Raw genomic sequence first — 21226 nt, 5'->3', positions numbered from 1 at the left:
GCCACGTCGTGATGGTGCAGCCCCGTCTCCTGTCACTATGGCTGCAACAAGAGCTGGGGGAACATAAACTAGACAGAATCTGAAAGGAGTTTATTGCCCCCTTGGCCCAGGCTATGGGGTCCAGCGATGCCCAATTCAAGACGTTCTCTGACAGGAGTTCTTAGAGATTTGTGAGCCCCCAGATTATAGCAATGAGTTGGGAAAACTCAATTTCCTACTTGGGGCCAGGGCAGGAGCTCTCACTCAGCTGGAGCCTGTGTCTTCTAGCTGGACAAAGACTTGGAAGAGGTCACCATGCAGCTGCAGGACACACCAGAAAAGACCACCTACATTAAACAGAACCACTACCAAGAGCTCAACGACATCCTCAACCTGGGGAACTTCACCGAGAGCACAGGTAGGAGGAGGCGGGACCCTGGGTATGAGATATTTTACAGATGAAGACCCTGAGGCTCAGAGGGGCAGTGCAGGGCAGGTCTGAAGTCCCACAAGCCAAGCTGGAGTGTCTGAAACCCATGACTTCTGAGCACAGTTCAGTGTTTGGAGTCCCACCTGGGGGTCCACCTACGCACGGCGCTTCTGTTCCTCAGTCCCCTAGGTTTCAGCTCCACGTGTCCACAGCATGGCCAGTATTCCCAGTGTTCTGATTAGGGGCACGCTGTTCTTAGTGAATAATGTACTCATACTTCTCCCAACGTTACAGTTTCAAACACACCTCATCAATGTACAGGAAGGGGATAGTCTATAAGATGACATGACGCTCAGTCCCACCAACCACTTGAAGAACAACAGTCCATTTTTTGCCTACATTTAGGAAAAATGTTTAAAAGATCACTAGTGTTGCTAAGAGCATACGGAAATGGACATTTTCCTGCAATGTTTTGGAAGTTGGTCTGGCACTCTCTAAATGTCAGGTGTTAAGCTCATTCACTAGCGATTCCCCTAGCAAGAGGCTGCCTCTTGGAAACAGTCGCACATGGTCAAAGGTATAGACACACAGTGCTTATTGTAACACTACCTGTAGGTGAGAAAAGCTGGCATTAACTTACCTGTTTGTCATTTGGGGTGGTTTTATTGATTACGATACACCCCAAACAAGGCACATGATACAGCTGTTAAAAAGTGAGGTGTATCTATTTGTGCAGAGCTTCCCAGGTGGCTCAGTGGTAAAGAATCTGCCTGCCAATGCAGAGGATGTGGGTTTGAACCTTGGGTCAGGAAGATCCCCTGGAAAAGGAAATGGCAACCCACTCCAGTATTCTTGCCTGGAGAATCCTATGGACAGAGGAGCCTGGCAGCCTATAGTCCATGGTGTTGCAGAGTCAGATATGACTCAGTAACCAAACAACAAAAATCTATTTGTGCAGATATGGAATGATCTCTAAGAAAAGTTCAATGAAGACCAGAATTAAGATATACACAAATGCACACACATGTATGTATATGTGTTTGTATGAGTGCATTTTTTAAACAAGATTTGGTAGAACAAACACCAGTTTGTTAACAGTATCTACCTGTGTGAAAGGGACAGTATGTGAGGAGAGTGGGTGAGAAAATTAATTTCATTTTATATACTTCTCTATTCTTTCATCCTGTCATTAGCATATATCATTAATTTTATAAAATCGGTTTAAGTCAATGAAAAATCTTTAGTTTCTTTTTATAAGTAATAAGTATTTTATTTTATAAACAATATTATAAAATTCTTATATATTGAGGGTTGACTGTTAAAAGTTTAGACTGAGATAAGTAACAAGGAATTGGGCACTTGTTGGGCACTTCAAATTAGTGGAGAAAAATGAATTATTCAATACATTTCATTGGGATAAATGGGTAGCCACCTGGAAAAGAATAAAGTTAGATCCTTACCTCACAACTTACCCAAAAATAAATTCCAGATGGATAGAAGATTTAAATATAAGAAAGTGACACCATGAATGTACCAGAAGAAGCCATAGGAGAGTTTCTTTTGTAATCTCAGCAGGGGAAGGGGAATCTTTTCTGTAAAACAGAGAAACCACAAAAGAAGAGGTTGACCAGAACACTGGACAGTACTTCAGCATTAGGCAAGGGGGCCATTCTAAACAGTGAAATAATCGCCATCACAACACCCAGAACTGTGAACAATGTGGTACTTCAGAGACCACAATAAGCATACTTATAGCATGAGAGCTAAAGCAAGAAGGCAGAGCCTTGCTCAACCTCAGCTGGGAGAGGGACTCAGATTTTTGATGCTCTGTGTGTGCTATCAAATGACAGTGAAGGTATCATGGGTGTTCAACTCTGGGGTTACAGACAGATGTCAGCAGGTTCACAAACACAGAATCCGTGAATGAAGAGGATTGACTGTGTTCACGTGGATGCAAAATGACATACATATAAGGTTGCCCCCTGCAGCAGAAAAAGAAAACACCCAAGCTCTTTTCCAAACCAAATGAATCTAGATCTCTCAGGTCAAGATCATGTTTTTATATTTCTTTAGTTCTCTCCAGGTGGTTCTGAAGTACAAAGAAGGTTGAGAGCATCATGTTTTGTGGCTACACAGTATTTCTTTGGAGGCCCCATTTGTACATATTAGTAAATAACAAATCCATTATTACTGCACAAATTTGGGTTAGTTCCAACTTTCTGATATTGTAAAGGATAGTGATTTAAACATCTTGTATATATCGTCACACAGATTGTTAACTATTTCTTTGGGATAGTTTCTCAAAGTGGAAATTCTGAGTAAAAGAAACATACTTTTTAAAGTGTTTGATATTTATTGACAGTACCTCCCAGAAAGATTATGACAGTTTATACTCTCACCAACAGTTTACTATTATTATTCTTTTCAGTCTGTGGCAATCTTGGAGTTCTTTTTTCTTTGTCATTACATCCCTAACACACCGAAGAAGAGAACCTTCATATTAGAACCTCTCATTACTAAGTGATGTTACCTACATTGGTCAACTTGATTCCCTTTTTTCTTATAGAAAGGGAGGTCCCAGGGTGCACCATCCACATCTCCAGCATGCCGTGTCCATCCCTGGATGGGAGCTTCTAGGCTCCCTGCCTTGGGCTCAAGAGAGCAGCTCAGGGACCAGCGCTTAGAGAACTCAGGGAAGATGGGCTCTTCTGCATTCTCCCTTCTTGGGCAGTATCCTATAAATGGATACATTGTTGATTTTTTTTTTAATTAATAGAATTATTGCAATTTTGTTGTTCTGCATTCAGATGGGGGAAAGGCCGTTTTAAAAAATCACCTCGATCAAAATCCCCAGCTACAGTGGAACACAACAGAGCCCTCTCGAACATGCAAAGATCCTATAGAAGATATAAACTCCCCAGAACAGTAAGTACCTTCTCCTTTGGAATTATTGCCAGAGTACTGCACAAGAGTTTACAATTGGCACCATGTTTTCACATGCATTACTTTATTTGAACTCTACAGTAATTTCATGATACAGATCAAATTACAATGCTTATTTTACAGATAAGAAGACTAATACTCAAAGAAGCGAGGTGACTTGCCAAAGCTTACCAGTTGCCAAATGCAAGGGATAGGGTTTGAACTTGGGTCTGTCCAATGTCAAATCCCATGTTCTCTTCCTTTGTTGGGCTTCCCAGATGGCTCAGCAGGAGACTCCACCTGCAGTGCAGAAGACATGGGTTTAATCCCTGGGTCAGGAAGATCCCCTGGAGAAGGAAATGGCAACCCACTCCAGTATACTTGCCTGGAGAATCCCATGGGCAGAGGAACCTGGCCGGGCTACAGTTCATGGGGTCACAAAGAGTGGGACATAACTGAACCAACTTAGCAGGCACACAGCCTTTGTTACATGTAAAATGAATACATTTACTTAACACTAATTTACTGAGACCTATATGTATCAAGCACAGAAGTGAAGAAAACAAAAATCCTTCCCTTCATGGAGTTTACCTTCTATCTGGCAAGACAATAACTTAACAAAAAAGCAAACCCCTGTATGTAAATGATAGGTGCTTTGGAGAAAAATTAAGAGATCATAATTTTACACAGGGAAGTCAGAGCAGGCTCAGTGAGAATGTGACATCTAAGCAAAGCCCTGGACATCTCTGGCAGCTTTGTCCTCACTGGTAATTTTTAGTTCTTCCCAGTTTACGGCAGATTAGAAGCAGCAATTAGAAATGTCAGCCCTGAAACTTGCTCCCTAGGAAGTGACAACACGGGGGGAGGAGCCAGCAAAAGGAGCCCATTCACCAACTGCAGTGTCATTTGGGGCCATGTAGTCACAGAGTTAAGAGCCTCTCGACCCACTTAGCTCCAAGGCCTTGAAGCTGATGGGTCCAGTATAATCACTGATGGTTACATGGCATTCATCAGTGATCTACCTATGAGTTCCGTGCACTAGAATGCAAGCACCTTGAAAGTAAGGTGTAAGTCCTTCCTATGTCCCTTGGATTGAACACAGCTTCCAGTACTGAATTAATGAAAAAGCAAACAGGATCCTAACAGACAGCAGAGCACGTGGCTCTGACAGCAGGACACAGATCCCACGCTGCTCAGGGTGCTCAGGCACAACACCCTTTCCCAGGTCAGGTTCATTCTCCAGCTCCCCATTTTCCTGGACTCTTTGCCAACACCAATGACATTATACAAGTTCAACTTGAATTTCAAAATGAGGTCTCCGACACACTAATCTCTCATGAGCACTTGGGAGACACCATTCTGGCCAGCAGGTCCTTAGGGAGCGGGGGTAGCACTGCCTGGCTCCATGAGTCTCAGAACCCCACCAACACCCTGCCTACACACCAGGTGCCCTGTGAGTTGATTTACCACCCATAAAGCACTGTCTTTCATCAGAAGAAGCCTCACCTTCCCTGGTTCTGGTTGTTTCTGTACCCAGAAGAGCAGGCTTTCTGTACCCTTTCCTCATCTTTATCATGGGACTAGCAATACTTCTTTTGCCTAGTGGCTTCTGTGAAGGTCTAGGGATTTTCCCACCTGAATGGCCTGTGGGACACAAGGAGGCCTAAGAGTTCAGGGAATGCAACTTCCCAGATGCAGTGGAGCATTGTACAAGATGCAGCAGAGCAGGGGATCAGTGGCCCGTGCACATCCCCCAAAGCAGTCTTCACAACAACTGAGGTGACTCTGCTGCCTGCTGGCCATGAGGACTAATGAGAAGGCAGGCAGAAGGGTAGGCGGTGAGCAGGGAGTCTCTGCTCCTCCTCTGTCATCCTGCTTACCCAGCCCCAGGTTGTTGTTTTTTGTTTTGTTTTTTTTGTAACCGCATTTCTTGGAATTTGCCAAGGGTTCTGGGGGCTCAGAGGAGGAAAGAGCTCATTTTCTGGCGGTGGGGGTGGGGGTAGTACAAAACAGATGACATTTAAACTGGACCTTAGAGGGAAAGCAGAGGAAGAGCTTTCTAGGCTGGGAAAACAGCATGTGCAGAGGCTTCGAAGACTGCCCATAAGCAGGGTTTTAGGGAAAACTAGCCACAAGAGGGTAAAATATTTGGTGGGAGCAGGTAGAATATTCACCTGAAGAACCTGGCAAGAAGCAGATCTTGGGGAGCCCTGAATGCCCCATTCCAGTGTAGGAAAGAGTACACTAGTCACCGAAGCCACAAGACCAGGAAGGAACCTTTTGGAACTGGCCAGCATCAGGGATGCCAATGAGCAAGGACAGAGCAGCTGAGAAGCCTTTCAGGGATGGAACCCAAAGCCAAGTCCATTTGCAGACTTGAAGGAGTAGAGAACTGTCTGTGTTTGCAGCAAAGCCCTGTTCAAAGGGCAAAGTCTTGTTCTTAGGAAGCACTGGAAGCTCAAGAAGCCTGCCTCCTCCCTGCTTACTGTCACCGTGGTTATTGCCGGGCAGCAGTTGGCACAGGTAGGCCTGCATTAAACACCTGCCAGATAGGTAAGTGACTGGATGACAGGAAGTCAGACCCTGGACTGAGAGAGAACTGCACTCCCTACCATCAGCTTCTTGGCCCAAGCGAGTCCAGGGGCCTTCCTGGTGAGCACAACCAGCCAGCGTTCACTAACACTCCTCCCTTCTTTTCTCCCTGCCGCAGCATCCAGCGCCGGCTGTCCCTCCAGCTCCCCATCCTCCACCACGCCTACCTCCCGTCCATTGGAGGCGTGGACGCCAGCTGTGTCAGCCCCTGCGTCAGCCCCACCGCCAGCCCCCGTCACAGACACGTGCCACCCTCTTTCCGAGTTATGGTCTCGGGCCTGTAAGGGTGGGAGGCCTGGGGCCGGGGCCTCCCCCATGACAGAACCACACAGAGCAGAGGCAGCTGCTGCAGGAACACTGTCAGCTCTGGCTGTGGAGAAGCTGGCGCCACGGCTGGCCTTGTGGGACTGCTCAGATGGCATGCAGTGCACAGGATGGGGGGCACTTGGCACCTGACCTCGCGCCTTATTTGTGAAGTTTTTATTCTTTCACAAAGAAGAGGAATGAAAATGACCTCTTCCTTCATGTCTGCAAAGGAAGAGGAGCTAGGATATTTGAAACTTTGCAAAAAAAAAAAATCCTAGACAAGGAGAAAGTTGCTAGAACTCCAGCTAGAAGTCACTGAGTGGCCCTGAGCAGCCTTGAAAAGAGGCGAAGGCTTCTGGAGAAACCACCTCTGCCTCTCCACACATGCCACTGGCTGTGGCCCCCCAGGCCAGCCCTTCTCCCCTCTGGGGAAGGAGGCAGGCAGGGCAGCCAGGCCTCCAGCGGCCAGTCCGGCCAACTGCAGCCTTCCTGGAACAGGGAGTCTTGTGGGAAGTGGGGCCGGGCACAGCTCTGCGGGCCGAGGGCTGGGGTACCGGAGTAGGCTGACTCACACATTAACACAATAACACCCATTCCGGGACCGTGGGGATTTAGGGCACGTCACTGCAGACACGCTCTGCAGCATTCACCCACAGTCGGCCATGTCTTTGTGTTCCTATTAGGTGCTCCCCATAATAAGGGGAGCACCCGAGCTAATCATAGAATGTCCGTTCCCAGCAAACACGATAAAGAAAGATTGTGCACTTTAACCTCTCTCATCAGGGCCCAAGGGCTGGCTGGGGTTTTGTTTTGTTTTTTTCCACTGACTTTGTTTATGACCAAAGTGAATCGGGGGCATCTGCTAGAGAACACCCCTGTAGTCATGGGGAGAGTGTTAGCTGAGCGCTTCCCTTACCTTCCAGAAGGCAGCCTTCATCCAGACAAGCTGGCGGGCTCTGCCCTAGTGGGGGGTGAGGGGCGGGGTGGGGTAATCAATCAGCATAGTGATTCTCATTCATAAGATCACTCTTCCCTTTTAAAGGAACCCCAAAGAGCACCCGGCTGGGAGTGAGACAGACCTGGGTTCAGGCCCTTGCTCCACTGCTAACTCCTTCCATGACCTTGGGCAGGTCTCTTGTGTCTCTCTGAGCCTGTTTCCCCTCACTAACAAACTGGGATTGAAATAACACCCGTCCTGCCTACCTCACAGGGTCGCTCTGAGGATCAAAACTTGATCTTGTCCAGAAAAGCTTCCTACCGATCAGTGAAGCGGCCCTGACCCGTGAGGTATCAGGATGACCATGACCTTCAGCCCTCAGGACAGTCAGGGCTGCAGCCCAGAGAAGCACCCAGCACAGCCCTCTGCCAGGATCCACCCAGCTGGAGAGGGGCTCCCGATGACTTTTGTGACATTCCTAGACAGGTTCATTCTCTGCTAAAGAAAGGCCTGAATGACAGTGTCCGGGACGTCTGCACAACTGAGCAGTCGCTCAACTCCCTAAAGAAACCTAATGGCAGCTTCAACAGGCAGGCAATAATCTCTTCCCAGACCACGGAAGTCAGGAATACAGCGCTGTCACCACCAGGTTTTGACAAAAGGGCCCATGGGAGTCTCAACCATCGCCAACATTTCAAAACACCCTATTTCACGTAGCATAGCATTTCCCCCCCACTCCCCCAAAGAGAGGTTATGGAGGAACGTAGCTTTTAGGGGGAAAAAAAATGTTAACACATCACAGGTCAAGTTGAAGTCACTGTCTGTTTAGGCACTAAAAATCGGTGTTGTCACTCACTGTGTATTACAGTATTTACTTGCTTTCTTGATTTCACCAAACCAGATTTAATTTAAAGGATCACATTTAATTTTTCAAGGGGAAAGAGACAATTCATTGTACATAATGTATACACACACACACACACACACACAAAAAACAATACCTGTAGAAATATTAATCCAGCATAGCAGGAAAAAAAACAAAAGTATCGGACAGTCGGAGGTGAGTGTGTGCATCCGTGACCCGTTGTGACTCCTGAGCGTGCACAGTCTTCTAGAGTAACCCACACAGTACATTCTCTGTCTTAATGATACTGTAGGTTCACCCAATTTTTTTTAATTTCCCCACAAATAACAAGACCCACAGAAGTGACTCTAGCTATTTAACGGTTCTGTTCTTTTATATGCAGCAAACACACCATACATTTCCTAAGAGGCTTCAGCCTGAAGGTGTTTTCCAATGAACGTTAGTGCACAAATGCTTTAAATTAGACTGGAACTGCCAGAATCAAATGTAAATGAGGAGTTTCTCATACCCCTATTGCATGGTATAAATTTTTAATAAATTGTTGCAAATTTGTTTTTATGAATAAAAGGAAAAAAACTGTCTTTAATGCCTACTCTTCCCCAAATGCAGGTCAGATCAGGCCATAGCCTTCTGCTCAGAAACTCGGGGGGTAGCTCTGGGGGAGTCTGCCCAGCATGTCCCTTCCTTCAGACGCTGCCTCTGCAGACAGGAGCAGAGCAGCCCTGATGCCTTCTGGTGATAGGTCCTGGGGAGGGAACCTGACCTCAGCTGGGCCAGTAAGTCTCTTTCCAAGGCAGAGAAGTTGCCCACAGAAGAGAAAAATGAAGCCAGCATAGAGAGAAACAGGATCAAGAGATGTGTCCTGATGGTGGTGTCCAAGCACAGGGTCAGCTGTTTCTGAAGGACAGCAGACCCCTGGTCTTCACATTGTCGGTTCTCTCAATGAATCACTCTTTCTGCCTAGGTTAGTTCAAGTTCAGTTCCCAGTAGTTGCAACCAAAAGGTTCCTGACCAGTTTAGAAGCCTCTCTGCCTCCCTGGCCCTGACTCTCACTCCAAGCCATGACAGCCTGTGGAGATTTGGTCCCAAGCTCCTTCCAGATACATCACCCACCTCCCCTGGGCCCTACAGACTGCACTTCCTTCACCATACTGGCCCTCAGTCTACAGCTCCATCTCAAGTCCACCCCATCCTTCAAGGTCTCATCCAAAATGCCCTCTTAGTTCCCTCAACCGGAAATGTTCTCTTTTGCTGTCCCTCTCCCACCACACTGGGTACAGGCTCATGCTGGCCCTTCCTCTCAGCCACAGACCACGAGTTCCCCAAGGATGGGAGGTACATCTACTTCCTCCACGTCCCCAATTCCCCCAGCATCAAGCTCTCTCATTGGCTCGGAACAGTCCCTGATGAGGCTCCTGCAGAGTTGAACGTTGTGGCTGAGGCACGTCCATATTAGTTTCCAGGTCTGGAAGACTAAGCAAGGCCAATGTGGCCAGAGCAGTCCAGGGAGGCCTGAAGCCATGTGACTGGGTGAGAGTCCCCAAAATGGGGGGCTGGACCACAGACTTCACTAGAAGGCTGGATCCAGGCTGGAGTTTCCCAGTGCACAAGATCCTCAGTAGTGAGCCTAAGGATCAGGTCTTCTGAATCCTGGCCACCTTCTACACAGCCCTCCTCTGTGACAGGATGGTCAAGGGTGGGGAACAGGTCCAACAAGGTTATCTAAGGTCACCAAATGAGTCACGGTGAAGGCAGGGACAGAACCAGAATCCTGATTAATCCGCCTTCTCTACCTGATCTAGACTCACAGAAATTAGGAGCTAAGAAGAACCTTAGGGGTCAGCTTGTCCAACCCCTCACTTCACACATAGGCTAAGCTGAGGACCAGTGACAGGAGCCAAGGTCAAGCAGACAGTCCTGAGAGGGCAGGCATGGAGCCTGGATTTTTCCCACTTTGAGATACAGCTTCTTCCTCACACTTGACCCAGAGCAACCACAGTAGGGAGACACTGTTCCACCACCTCAGGTTATTGAGAAGTCTTCCTATTTCCCCACTAAATAAGGAATCAACTGAAGAAAACGTTAGCCTTTCTTCCTAACACTTTTGAAAATTCTCACGGGACTGAAGAAAATGCTCATCACCATCATCAGTAGAGTTCTTCATGCCTTGCTTGACCTTGGGGAGCAGCTCTGTGGTAACTGAAGTCTAAAGGAAAGGACCCAAGAATGGTGGGCACCTCATTCTTTCATTTAGGGGTCTCTTTGACTTTCTTTGGTTATGATTAGCTTATTTTCGAGGTAAAACTAAAATAAAGACTATTTCCGAGCCTCAAAGAGAAGCATTCCGGAGTTGAAGCACTTTGAGAAAATGCTGGTTGGTAGTCTCCTTACCCCGTGCTGTGGAGACGACCCTGGGATGATATGCTCTGAAGGAACATGGGAAAGGTTTCTAGAAAACACTGAACCTGGGGCACCAGCCAGAGCCCTGACCTTCCAGACTGTTCTCCATGCTCAGCAGTCTCCTCTCTAGAAGAATCCTCATGGGATCTGACTCCAGAGGCTCAGAAGCCAAGGACAGGGAGAGGAGGTGGTACTGGGTTTAAAAAAAAAAAAGAAAACACACCAGTAGTCACTGGCTGCTCTGCCTGTCCTGCCCATTCCTGCCCCTCCCCTGGCAACACAGCTCTGTTTGTTAGGGGAGGAGAGGGACCTATGGGAGGGACCCTGGAGGAACCATCCTTGGTGCCTTCCCTGGACACAGAAAGAAAGTGAAAGTCGCTCAGTTGTGTCCCAACTCTTTGTGACCCCATGGACTATATAGTCCATGGAATTCTCTAGGCCAGAATACTGGAGTGGGTAGCCTTTCCCTTCTCCAGAGGATCTTCCCAACCCAGGGATCAAACCCAGGTCTCCCACATTGCAGGCAGATTCTTTACCAGCTGAGCCACAAGGGAAGTCCAATTCCCTGGACACACAGATTGGCTTAAAGATGTGCTCATTACCTAAGCCCAGCCAACCAGAGCCCTTCCAGGGTTTCAGCCAGAGTTTAGTCTCAAATCTTGCCTTACAACTGGAGAGAAATGAAAAAAGAGAAACAACTCTGACATTATCTGGGCTCAAGGATCAGCAATCCCTAAAGACATACTTGCCTATGAGGCTGTCTGTTGTCTGAAACTTTGAGAATTCTGCCCCCCTCTTTTCCCTTAGCTATGAGGAGACATTAGGAAAATATATCCGTTCCCACACCCACCACTGAGCAAAGAGGGCAGGTAAGGGGAGAGGGGGCCTTAGAAGCCTAAGGAGGCTAAGGAAGGCCCAGTGTGGGTCAGGCTGTGTAGCCCCAGGAAGGAGCTGTCTGTTCCATGCTCTCTGAGCTTGTCCTCTGCCTATGCCCCATCTCCCCGACTGGTTACAGCTTACTTGGTGCTGAGCAGTCGGGTCTCTGAGGTTCTGGGCATTAATGATTAACACAGTCTCTTGAAGAGAAAATTAGTCCCTACCCAACCTGTACCCCATGCCCTAAACCTCTGCCAAGTCCCATAGCCTCAGTCACGATGGGTCTAAACTCTTACAGGCCTGGATGGGTCCTGCCTGGACATGACTATTCACCACCTGGTTCCTCCAGGTCCCAAGTCCAAGGGCCCCAAACCCCCGGAGGGCATCTACTAAGCCCCTGCTTTTTGTCAGGGCCTGTGCTGGGAACATGGGAATAGCAGTGAACAGGACACGTGTCTCACAAAGTAACAGGGGAGCAGGTGCATAAAGAAGAAACAAAGACAGCATGTAATAAGCTCAGAGTGGGGAGCTCAGAATGGGCAGCCAGAGGATGTTTCCTGGGGGTGTAACCTCCCTACAGGTCTGCCTTCCTGGGCATGTGATGGTATAGTTGCTTCCAAGAGTCCAATACTTAGCTTAATGTTCTGCTCATTTTGAAATTCTTAACTTTTGAACAAGAGGCCCAACATTTTCATTTTGTACTGAGTCCCACACATTGTGTAGCCACTTCTACACCTAGACCTGAAGGTGAGAAAGAGCTAGCCAGCAAAAGAGGGAAGGGAGAGTGGGGATAGGGTGGGAACTGGTCATCCTCCTCCTGCAGAATGCACACACCGACAGACTGCTGGGGCTGCCCTGACACTCCCCGTTTAGGCCAACTGGGTTATCCTATGTTAATCATCTACACTGGAATCCGTGTGGCCTCCGATGCCGGAAGGTTCAGACAGCATTCATCCTATGTACAAAGACATGGGTCACAGATGAAAATCTTCAGATCTGGGTGCAGATTTCTACTCCCCAATTCATCTGGGTATGTAGCTTTGGATAATTCACTCAACCTCTCTGAGCTTCTGGTTCCACATCTGTAAAATGGGCATATCTCACCCAAGGGCTCATGTAGGTGAAAGTGCTTTGTAAGCACTAAGCTGATATTTTATTCCCAGACAAGAGGAATGTAATGTGAAGAGCTTCAATCAGTGCAGGGTGCAGCCCACAATCTAACTCCCTAACAACAGAATGCATCTTGGAAAGGACATCATTGTTAGGGAGACTATCTTGACAAGAGGTGGGGGAGAAAAGTGAGATTCTGAAGACAAGGCTAAAATAAAGAAAAAGGAACAGTTCCATTTGAAAGGACTAGAAATTTAGGAGTAGAAGGAAAGAGAAAGGTGAGAGAGGAAGAGAGCAGAGTGGCCAAAAGATCTGGAAGAACAGAAGCATTAAACATTTGATGTCAAGTCATTTTGTTCAGTCACTAAGTCATACCCGACTCTTTGGTCACCCTATGGACTGCAGAATGCCAGGCTCCCCTGTCCTTCATTTACTATAAAATAAAATCTCCTCTACCCTTCCCTATACTCTCTCCCACAAAATACCTCTAAACCTTCAGTAAAGTTTACTATACAAGTAGAAGTCTTAGGGGTTTTAGTGGAAATGAAAGAAAGGGACAAATTCTACATCTGGATGGAAGTCAAAGTAGGGATAAAAGAAGATGCAGAGGGGAAAATAATCTCCCTGCACAAGCAGAAACAGGGAGCCAGAGGTTAGCATAAGTACAAGGTCTGTGGAAATCCACACATATACCGGAAAGGCACTGGCCTTTTCCAGAGTCAGGTATGGTAGGGATGGGAAGTTTGGATTAATCCCCTCTAGATCTCACTAGGCAGTGTAACCCCTGCTGACATCCAGGTTACTTAAGTAACAGGAAACATTTTATCCCTTAGAGACATCTCAAAGATCCTGACTGCAAAGGCAGAAATACTAGAAAGTAGCTCAGTCTGTAAAGAATCTGCCTGCAGTGCAAGAGACCCAGGTTCTATCCCTGGGTTGGGAATATCCCCTGGAGAAGGAAATAGCAACCCACTCCAGTATCCTTGCCTGGAAAATCTCATGGACAGAGGAGACTGGTGGGCTGTGGTCCTCGGGGTCGCAAAGAGTCGGGCACAATGGAGCGACTAGCACAACACTAACACAGCCAGTAACGCTGTGGTCAACTGGATCACAAAATCCAGTCCACACACAAAGCTCTGGCAGGGGTTAAAACTGGAGAAGCCACCAGCCTGCAGACTGGTGGTGTTGAAGAGCTGTCAGTTGGGCAGGCTTTGATTTTGAGGTCATGCTCAAGGTCTCTGCTCTGGTCCACCACACCCTAACAGGAGAGTTAGAGCCCTCCACCAAGAGGAAGAACATTTGCTTTCCCTCCATCTGAATTCCAATGCAAAAGACCTAGGGTAGTACTTGAAACCACAGGGATACCTTTTAAAATGCATTAGGTAACTTGCTTTATTATACAGCGAGTTACCTAAATATGTTCAAACTAAATGTAAACTCATGCTTATATCTTCCATATAAAAGCCAAATAGACTTATGACTTAAATGCACAGAAAATGACAAGACCAATAAAAACATCTTAACAACACAGATTTAAAGGAATAAATGAGGTTTTGCTGAAAAATAAGTTGCAGCTCTTAACACAAGTACAGTACCAACTGTTCCCAGGCGTGTCTCTTTGAGTTCAGCCTGCCTGGTGTGATAACTCAATTATCACACTGCTTTTCTTTATTTAAACTACTGTGAAAACTTCATTTATTCAGCACACTGTAATATCATTTGGCCTTCGCTCAACTCTAACACATCACTTCTCTATTAAATCCACCTTTGTTTTTTTCTCATGAGCTACAGACAATCGTGGGGCCATCCAGATAATACACACAAATCGAATGGTGATTGAGTGTTGATGCTCATTAAGCACTAGGCGCAGGGCTTTGCAAGCATAATCTCACCTAGATCTCACAGGGACCCCAGAGTAGGAATGATTATTGCCACACTTCTGCAGCTAAAGGCACTCAGGCACAGGGTGTGAGTGCTGTCCTGTATCACACAGCTGGGATGGACAGAGGAAATTTGAACACATCAGTCCAAGGCCGGAATACACCCTTTATACTTTTTAAATAGCCTAGGGGTTCCCTGGTGGCTCAGAGGGTAAAGAATCCACCTGCAATGCGGGAGACCTGGGTTCGATCCCTGGGTTGGGAAGATCCCCTGGAAGAGGGTATGGCAACCCACTCCAGTCTTCTTGCCTGAAGAATCCCCATGGACAGAAGAGCCTGGCAGGCTACAGTCCATGGAGTCGCAAAGAGTCAGGACATAACTAAAGCAACTGAGCACAGCACAACAAATAGCCTCAACAGAATTAGCTGGACTCAGATGACCCAGAATATACCTATTTAATTTGTTTTAGATGATCTTAACGAAGAAGGCAATGGCACCCCACTCCAGTACTCTTGCCTGGAAAATCCCATGGATGGAGGAGACTGGAAGGCTGCAGTCCATGGGGTCGCTGAGGGTCGGACACGACTAAGCGACTTCACTTTCACTTTTGACTTTCATGCATTGGGGAAGGAAATGGCAACCCACTCCAGTGTTTTTGCCTGGAGAATCCCAGGGACGGGGGAGCCTGGTGGGCTGCCGTCTATGAGGTCGCACAGAGTCGGACACGACTGAAGTGACTTAGCAGCAGATGATCTTAAAATGAAAACACAGGTAAACCTATTTGTGGTTACCTCCCACAAGAAGCCTGCACAAGCCCCCGGCCTAATCTCACCCACCAAGGGGCAGACACCAGAAGCAAGAAGACGTACAATCCTGCACTTTGCAGAAAGGAGTCCACAAATACAGAAAGTTGAACAAAATTAGATAACAGAGAAATATGTTCCAAACAAAGGAACAAGAGAAAACCCCAGAAGAATAACTAAGTGAAGTGAAGATAGGCAATCTGCCTGAAAAAGAACTCAGAACAATGATGATCCAAGATCTCAGAAAAAGAATGGAGGTAGAGACCAAGAAAATACAAAAAGTATTTAGCAAAAAGCTAGAAGATTTAAAGAACAAACAGACATGAACAATAACTGAAATGAAAAATACACTAGAAGGAATCAATAGCAGAATAAATGGGGCAGAACAATTAAGTGACCTGGGAAACAGACTAATGGAAATCACTGCTGTGGAATAGAATAAAGAAAATAGAATGACAAGAAATTAGGTTAGTCTAAGAAATCTGTGGGACAACATTAAATGCATCAACATTCATATTATAGGGGTCTCAGAAGGAGAAGAAAGAAAGGACCTGAGAAAACATTTGAAGAGATTTTTAAAATGTGAAAAACTCACTGACATGTGAAAAATTCCCTGACATGGCAAAAGAAACAGTCACCCAAGTCCAGGAAGCGCAGAGTCCCAGGCAGGATAGACCAAAAAGGAACACAGCAAGACACATAATAATCAACCTGACAAAAATGAAAAACAAAGAAAAAAAATATTAAAAGCAACAAATAACATACAAAGGAATTACCATAAGGTTATCAGCTGATTTCTCAGCAGAAATCATGCAGGACAGTAGGAAGTGGCACGATATATATTTCAAGTGATGAAAGGGAAGAACCTACAACCAAGAATACTCTACACCCAGCAAAGCTCTCATTCAGATTCAACAGAGAAATCAAAAGGTTTACAGACAAGCAAAAGCTAACAGAATTCAGCACTATCAGACCAGCTCTGCAACAAATGCTAAAGGAACTTCTCTAACAACTTTTCTAGAAACAAGAGAATTAAAATGGAAAAGCCCATTGGTAAAAGCAAACATACAGTAGAGATAGGAAATCATGTGCATACAAATATGGTATCAAAGCCAGCAAGGTTTTATACTCTCTCATGAGGAGAATACAAATGCATAACATTGGAAATGCAGTTGAAATTAAGAGATAACCAACTTAAAACAATCTTGTATATATACAGACTGCTATATCAAAATTTCATGTTAACTGCAAACCAAAAATCTAAAACAGATACACACACACACAAAAGAAAAAGCAATCCCTGATGGTCAAGGAGTTCCCTGGCAGTCCAGTAGTTAGGACTTGGCGCTTTCACTGTGGGAGCCTGGGTTCAATCTCTGGTTAGGGAACTAAGATCCCGCAAGCCACAAGGGCATAACCCCCCCCCCCAAAAAAAAAAAAGAGAGAGAGAGAGAGAGAGTCATCAGATTACAAGATAACAAAAGAAAAAGGAAATTTAAAAAAAAAAAACAGCTACAAAAACAAATCCAAAGCATTTAACAAAATGGCAACAAGAACAAACATATCAATAACTACCTTAAGTGTAAATATAGTAAATGCTCCAACCAGAAGACAGAGACTGGCTGAATGGATACAGAACCAAGACTCATATATATGCTGTCTACAGGAGACTTGGAGAAGGCAATGGCACCCTACTCCAGTACTCTTGCCTGGAAAATCCCATGGACGGAGGAGCCTGGTAGGCTGCAGTCCATGGGGTCTCGAAGACTCAGATGTGACTGAGTGACTTCACTTTTACTTTTCACTTTCATGCATTGGAGAAGGAAATGGCAACCCACTCCAGTGTTCTTGCCTGGAGAATCCCAGGGACAGAGAAGCCTGGTAGGAGGCCGTTTATGGGGTCCCACAGAGTCGGACACGACTGAAGTGACTTAGCAGCAGTAGCAGCAGCACAGGAGACTCACTTCAGATCTAAGGATACAAAGTGAGGGGATACAAAAAAGTATGCCATGCAAATGGAAATGAAAATTGGAGTAGCAATACTCATACCGGACAAAATAGACTTTAAATAAAGACTGCTGTATGAAGGACTTCCCTGGTGGTATAGTGGTTAAGAATCCACCTTCCAATGCAGGGGACTTGGGTTCAATCCCTGGTTGGGGAACTAAGATCCCATTAGCCACAATGAGAGAAGTCCACACACCACCACGAGAGAAGCCCACGAGCAGCAAAAAAGATCCAGTGCAGCCAGGGAAGAAAAACCACAATGAGATACCACCTCACACCAGTCAAAATGGCCATCATTAAAAAGTCTACAAATAATAGATGCTGGAGAGGGTGTGGAGAAAAGGGAAGCTGTTGGGAGGAAGATAAACTGGTGCAGTCATTATAGAAAACAGTCTGTAGATTCCTCAAAAAACTAAAGTTGCCATATGATACAGCAATCCCATTCCTGGGCATATACCCAGACAAAATAATTTGAAAAGATACACGTACCCTGTGTTCACAGCAGCACTATTTACAATAGCCAAGACACGGAAGCAACCGAAACGTCCATCAACAAATCAACGGATAAAGAAGACGTGTTACATATATAAGCAATGTAATATGACTCAGGAATAAAAAAGAATGAAACAATTTCATTTGCAGCAACATGAATGGACCTAGAAATTACCCTGTTAAGCCAAGTCAGTCAGAAAGACAAATACCATTTGATATCACTTATATGTGGAATCTAAACTACCACACAAATGAACATATCTATGAAACAGAAACAGACATTCATAGAGAACAGACTTGTGATTCCCAAGGGAAGGGAGGTGGCGGAAGGAAGGATTTGGAGTTTGAGATTATTAACAGCAGATGCAAACTAGTAGTACATATAGGATGCATAAACAAGGTCCTACTGTATAGCATAAGGAAGTATATTCAATATCCTGTAATAAACCAGAATGAAAAAGAATATGAAAAAGAACATATGCTGCTACTGCTGCTGCTAAGTCGCTTCAGTCGTGTCTGACTCTGTGCGACCCCATGGACTGCAGCCCACCAGGCTTCTCCGTCCATGGGATTCTCCAGGCAAGAACACTGGAGTGGGTTGCCATTTCCTTCTCCAATGCATGAAAGTGAAAAGCGAAAGTGAAGTCGCTCAGTCGTGTCCGACTCTTAGCGACCCCATGGACTGCAGCCTACCAGACTCCTCCGTCCATGGGATTTTTTGGGCAACAGTACTGGAGTGGGGTGCCATTGCCTTCTCCCAAAAGAACATATATATATATATGTATAAAACTGAGTCACTCTGCTATACAGCAGAAGTTAATTCAACACTAAATCAACTATACTTCAAAAAAGTTTTTTTAAAAAGAGGAAACCCATGCATTGAACCCCTTCCCTCTCACAACTTCATGCTACAATGGCTCACCCAATAGGGGGAAATCCATATAACAATTCTACCTAGACCATTTCTTGAAACTAGAGAAAGTGTCTCATGCACATTTATCAAAACTCAAGCAGTCTGCACTGTATGGGAAGAACCCGGGGAAGGGAGAAAATCCAGGCCACCCTCTTCCCACTGTTTGCAGAGGTTACTTCAAAGTAACTTCTAACTTAGCACTGGGAAAGCATGGTGGAATGCTACCAGCATTTCTGGATTTGATTTTAGAGCCTCCATTCCGAGTTCAAAGGGCCACCAGATGTGAGGCTGTTATCTTAATGCAGGGCCTATACGGAGTTGTGATTTCATGTGATTTCTGCAGAGCAGGCCCAACATGCACGTTCACTCACTAATCACTTCTGACCCCATACATACAGCCTGAAGGATGGTAGAGTGCGGACTGGTGGTCAAAAGTAGAGGAAGTAAAAAGTGTAGAGTTCATGGAGCAACAGCCATCGCTTTCCCATGCCCTAGGGAGCAGGGTGGGCATTAGACATGTTCTCCTACCCCTGTAAGACTAGGGGCACCCGAAGTATTTGTACATACCTTCTCCCCTTCAGCAATAAAGGACTGGCAACACTTTTTACCTTCAATTTCAGAACCATTGGACTGCCCAATGCCTAGAGCTGGTGCTGCTAGAGTGTGGAGAAAGGGGCTAGAAAAGATGGCCCAGCCTGAGGGGAGGAGGAGGGCCAAGGTAGCCAGTAGCATTCCCATAAAGTGGATTAAAATAGGATATAGGTCTCCCATGGGCTGAATGGACACTGAGGAAGGTTCTGGGGGTTTCAGCTATCTTAAGAGGCTGAGGAAAGAGGAGAAGGCTGAACTTCCAGAGTAGGCTTCTGTATCTCCTTCTGTTCTGAGCATCTCAGGGTCCCAGGGTAAACACCTATCAACTTCAAAGAAACTCCTTTCTCAGTAAAACCCCTCCACTTTTCCAGATGGCTTTGCAAAAGTGAGATCTTTCTTTCCCCATTCTCTGATGGACCCAAAATATGTCAAAGGAGGAAGATAGGACTTGGCAGGACAGATGTCCCTATTTGCTTGGCCTCTTAGAGATCAAAGTTCCAAAGTGTGTACAAGGGCTGCCTTACCCTTATACCTACAGTTCTCATCATGAGGCTTCTGGACAAGCAGCTCTGGAGGACAGGAACCAGAGAGTGAGGCCCAGAAACCATGTCATGTCACAGCTGAAGAAAGACGGGGGGAGCGGGGAAGCCCAGCATGACAACTATTACCTCCTGTGGGAAGTCATCATCTAGCAAAGATGTGTCTTACTCCTCATCTCTACAAAGGGACAAAGGAGGACAACCTGCAGCCAGTTCAAAGAGACAGTTTCGGTTCAGCAGAGAGCCTCATGAGGAAGTGGCCACTCTCCGGAAGTGTTCAAATAGGAAGGCTAGACAGGGAATCCCTATATCAGGTGAGAAGTTGGAATGCGTAAGCCCAAAGACCTTTGTTTGGAGGTTGCAAACTGGTGACATGCATGTCATATGGGGCAAACAGATGCACTTGCTCTTATTTGTACACTGTTTGCCTTCAGAGTGTTTTGTTGTTGCTATTGGAAACAGAGCTGAGCAGAGATGCCCCTTTCCACAGGTCTTATGTTCTTTAGCTCACCATGGCCAGCACCACTCCCCACTCTACCCAATAGCACAGCCAAGTGTCCACTGACATTTATTACTCTGCCTGCACTACAGGGTTTTCCCCTTGTACTCAACCCACTTAACCCATGTATATTATTACTTGCCTTTTCTCTGCAGGTGAGTGATCAAGTGACTTTGGCTGTATTCTACTCTCAATCTTCACTTGAAACAGTAGGATAGAGCTATGTTATCTCAATTCTCCCTCTCCCCCTGTGCTCCCAAAGATTTGCAGTGCATGTGAACAGCAGAGAAAATCACCAAATGGCTGTTTGCACTCAGCCCTGGAGCGAGATTCCCAATAACCCAATGGAAAGGAGAAAGGCAGCTCCTGAAACGTGCATGGACTAACGGGTCATGCGCCCATCACCATGCACACCACCTCCAGGACAATGACCACTTTATGTTTTTCAGTTCAGTTCAGTTGCTCGGTTGTGTCCGACTCTTTGTGACCTCAGGACTGTAGCACGCCAGGCTTCCCTGTCCCTCACCAACTCCCAGAGCCTGCTCAAATTCATGTCCATCAAGTCGGTGATGCCATCCAACCATCTCATCCTCTGTTGTCCCCTTCTCCTCCTGTCTTCAATCTTGCCCAGCATCAGGGTCTTTTCCAATGAGTCAGTTCTTCACATCAAGTGGCCAAAATATTGGAGCTTCAGCATCAGCCCTTCCAATAATATTCAGGACCGATTTCCTTTAGGATTGACTGGTTTGATCTCGTGCAGTCCAAAGGACTCTCAAGAGTCTTCTCCAACACCACAGTTCAAAAGCATTTACATTTTTAAAGAAACATTATTCCTCCTTGAAGGGAGATTACCATCTAGTTGACTACCTTTTAAAAGAGTTCAGAGCACCCTGTTAATGACCTGCAATAAATAGAAAAACTATCTTATCTGCTAGACTGGAATAAAAATTAGAGATTTTGGACAAGGATCTGGATCAAATGAATGTTGAGAGTCCTACTAGCTCAAAAAACCTATGATTCCTAAAACTCATACTAATAATAGTAGCCAACACTTACTACATGCTTTCTATAGGCCAGACACTGT

The 21226-nt window shown here is 45.9% G+C and overlaps 1 protein-coding gene and 1 long non-coding RNA gene across 2 annotated transcripts in view; one reads left to right on the top strand and one right to left on the bottom strand.

The window, feature by feature from the left end:
• The window catches only part of GABBR2 (gamma-aminobutyric acid type B receptor subunit 2), a 369323-nt gene extending 360711 nt beyond the window's left edge, over nucleotides 1-8612 (top strand). Inside the window, exons 17-19 of the mRNA XM_024996226.1 lie at nucleotides 268-397; nucleotides 3217-3334; nucleotides 6042-8612. Of these exons, the coding sequence (XP_024851994.1) occupies nucleotides 268-397; nucleotides 3217-3334; nucleotides 6042-6207 (414 nt within the window). The 3' untranslated portion in view covers nucleotides 6208-8612. The remainder of the gene's footprint in view (nucleotides 1-267; nucleotides 398-3216; nucleotides 3335-6041) is intronic.
• Nucleotides 1-21226, bottom strand: part of LOC132345966 (uncharacterized) — a 36153-nt gene that overhangs the window by 4939 nt on the left and 9988 nt on the right. The window contains exons 2-3 of the long non-coding RNA XR_009495600.1: nucleotides 3524-3631; nucleotides 1882-2001 (exon numbers count right to left, since the gene is read on the bottom strand). This is a non-coding gene — a long non-coding RNA (uncharacterized lncRNA). The remainder of the gene's footprint in view (nucleotides 1-1881; nucleotides 2002-3523; nucleotides 3632-21226) is intronic.

This window comes from Bos taurus, chromosome 8 (genome assembly GCF_002263795.3).
Source record: "Bos taurus isolate L1 Dominette 01449 registration number 42190680 breed Hereford chromosome 8, ARS-UCD2.0, whole genome shotgun sequence".
Lineage (NCBI taxonomy): Eukaryota > Metazoa > Chordata > Mammalia > Artiodactyla > Bovidae > Bos > Bos taurus.
This window is presented reverse-complemented; position numbering and strand designations above follow the sequence as displayed.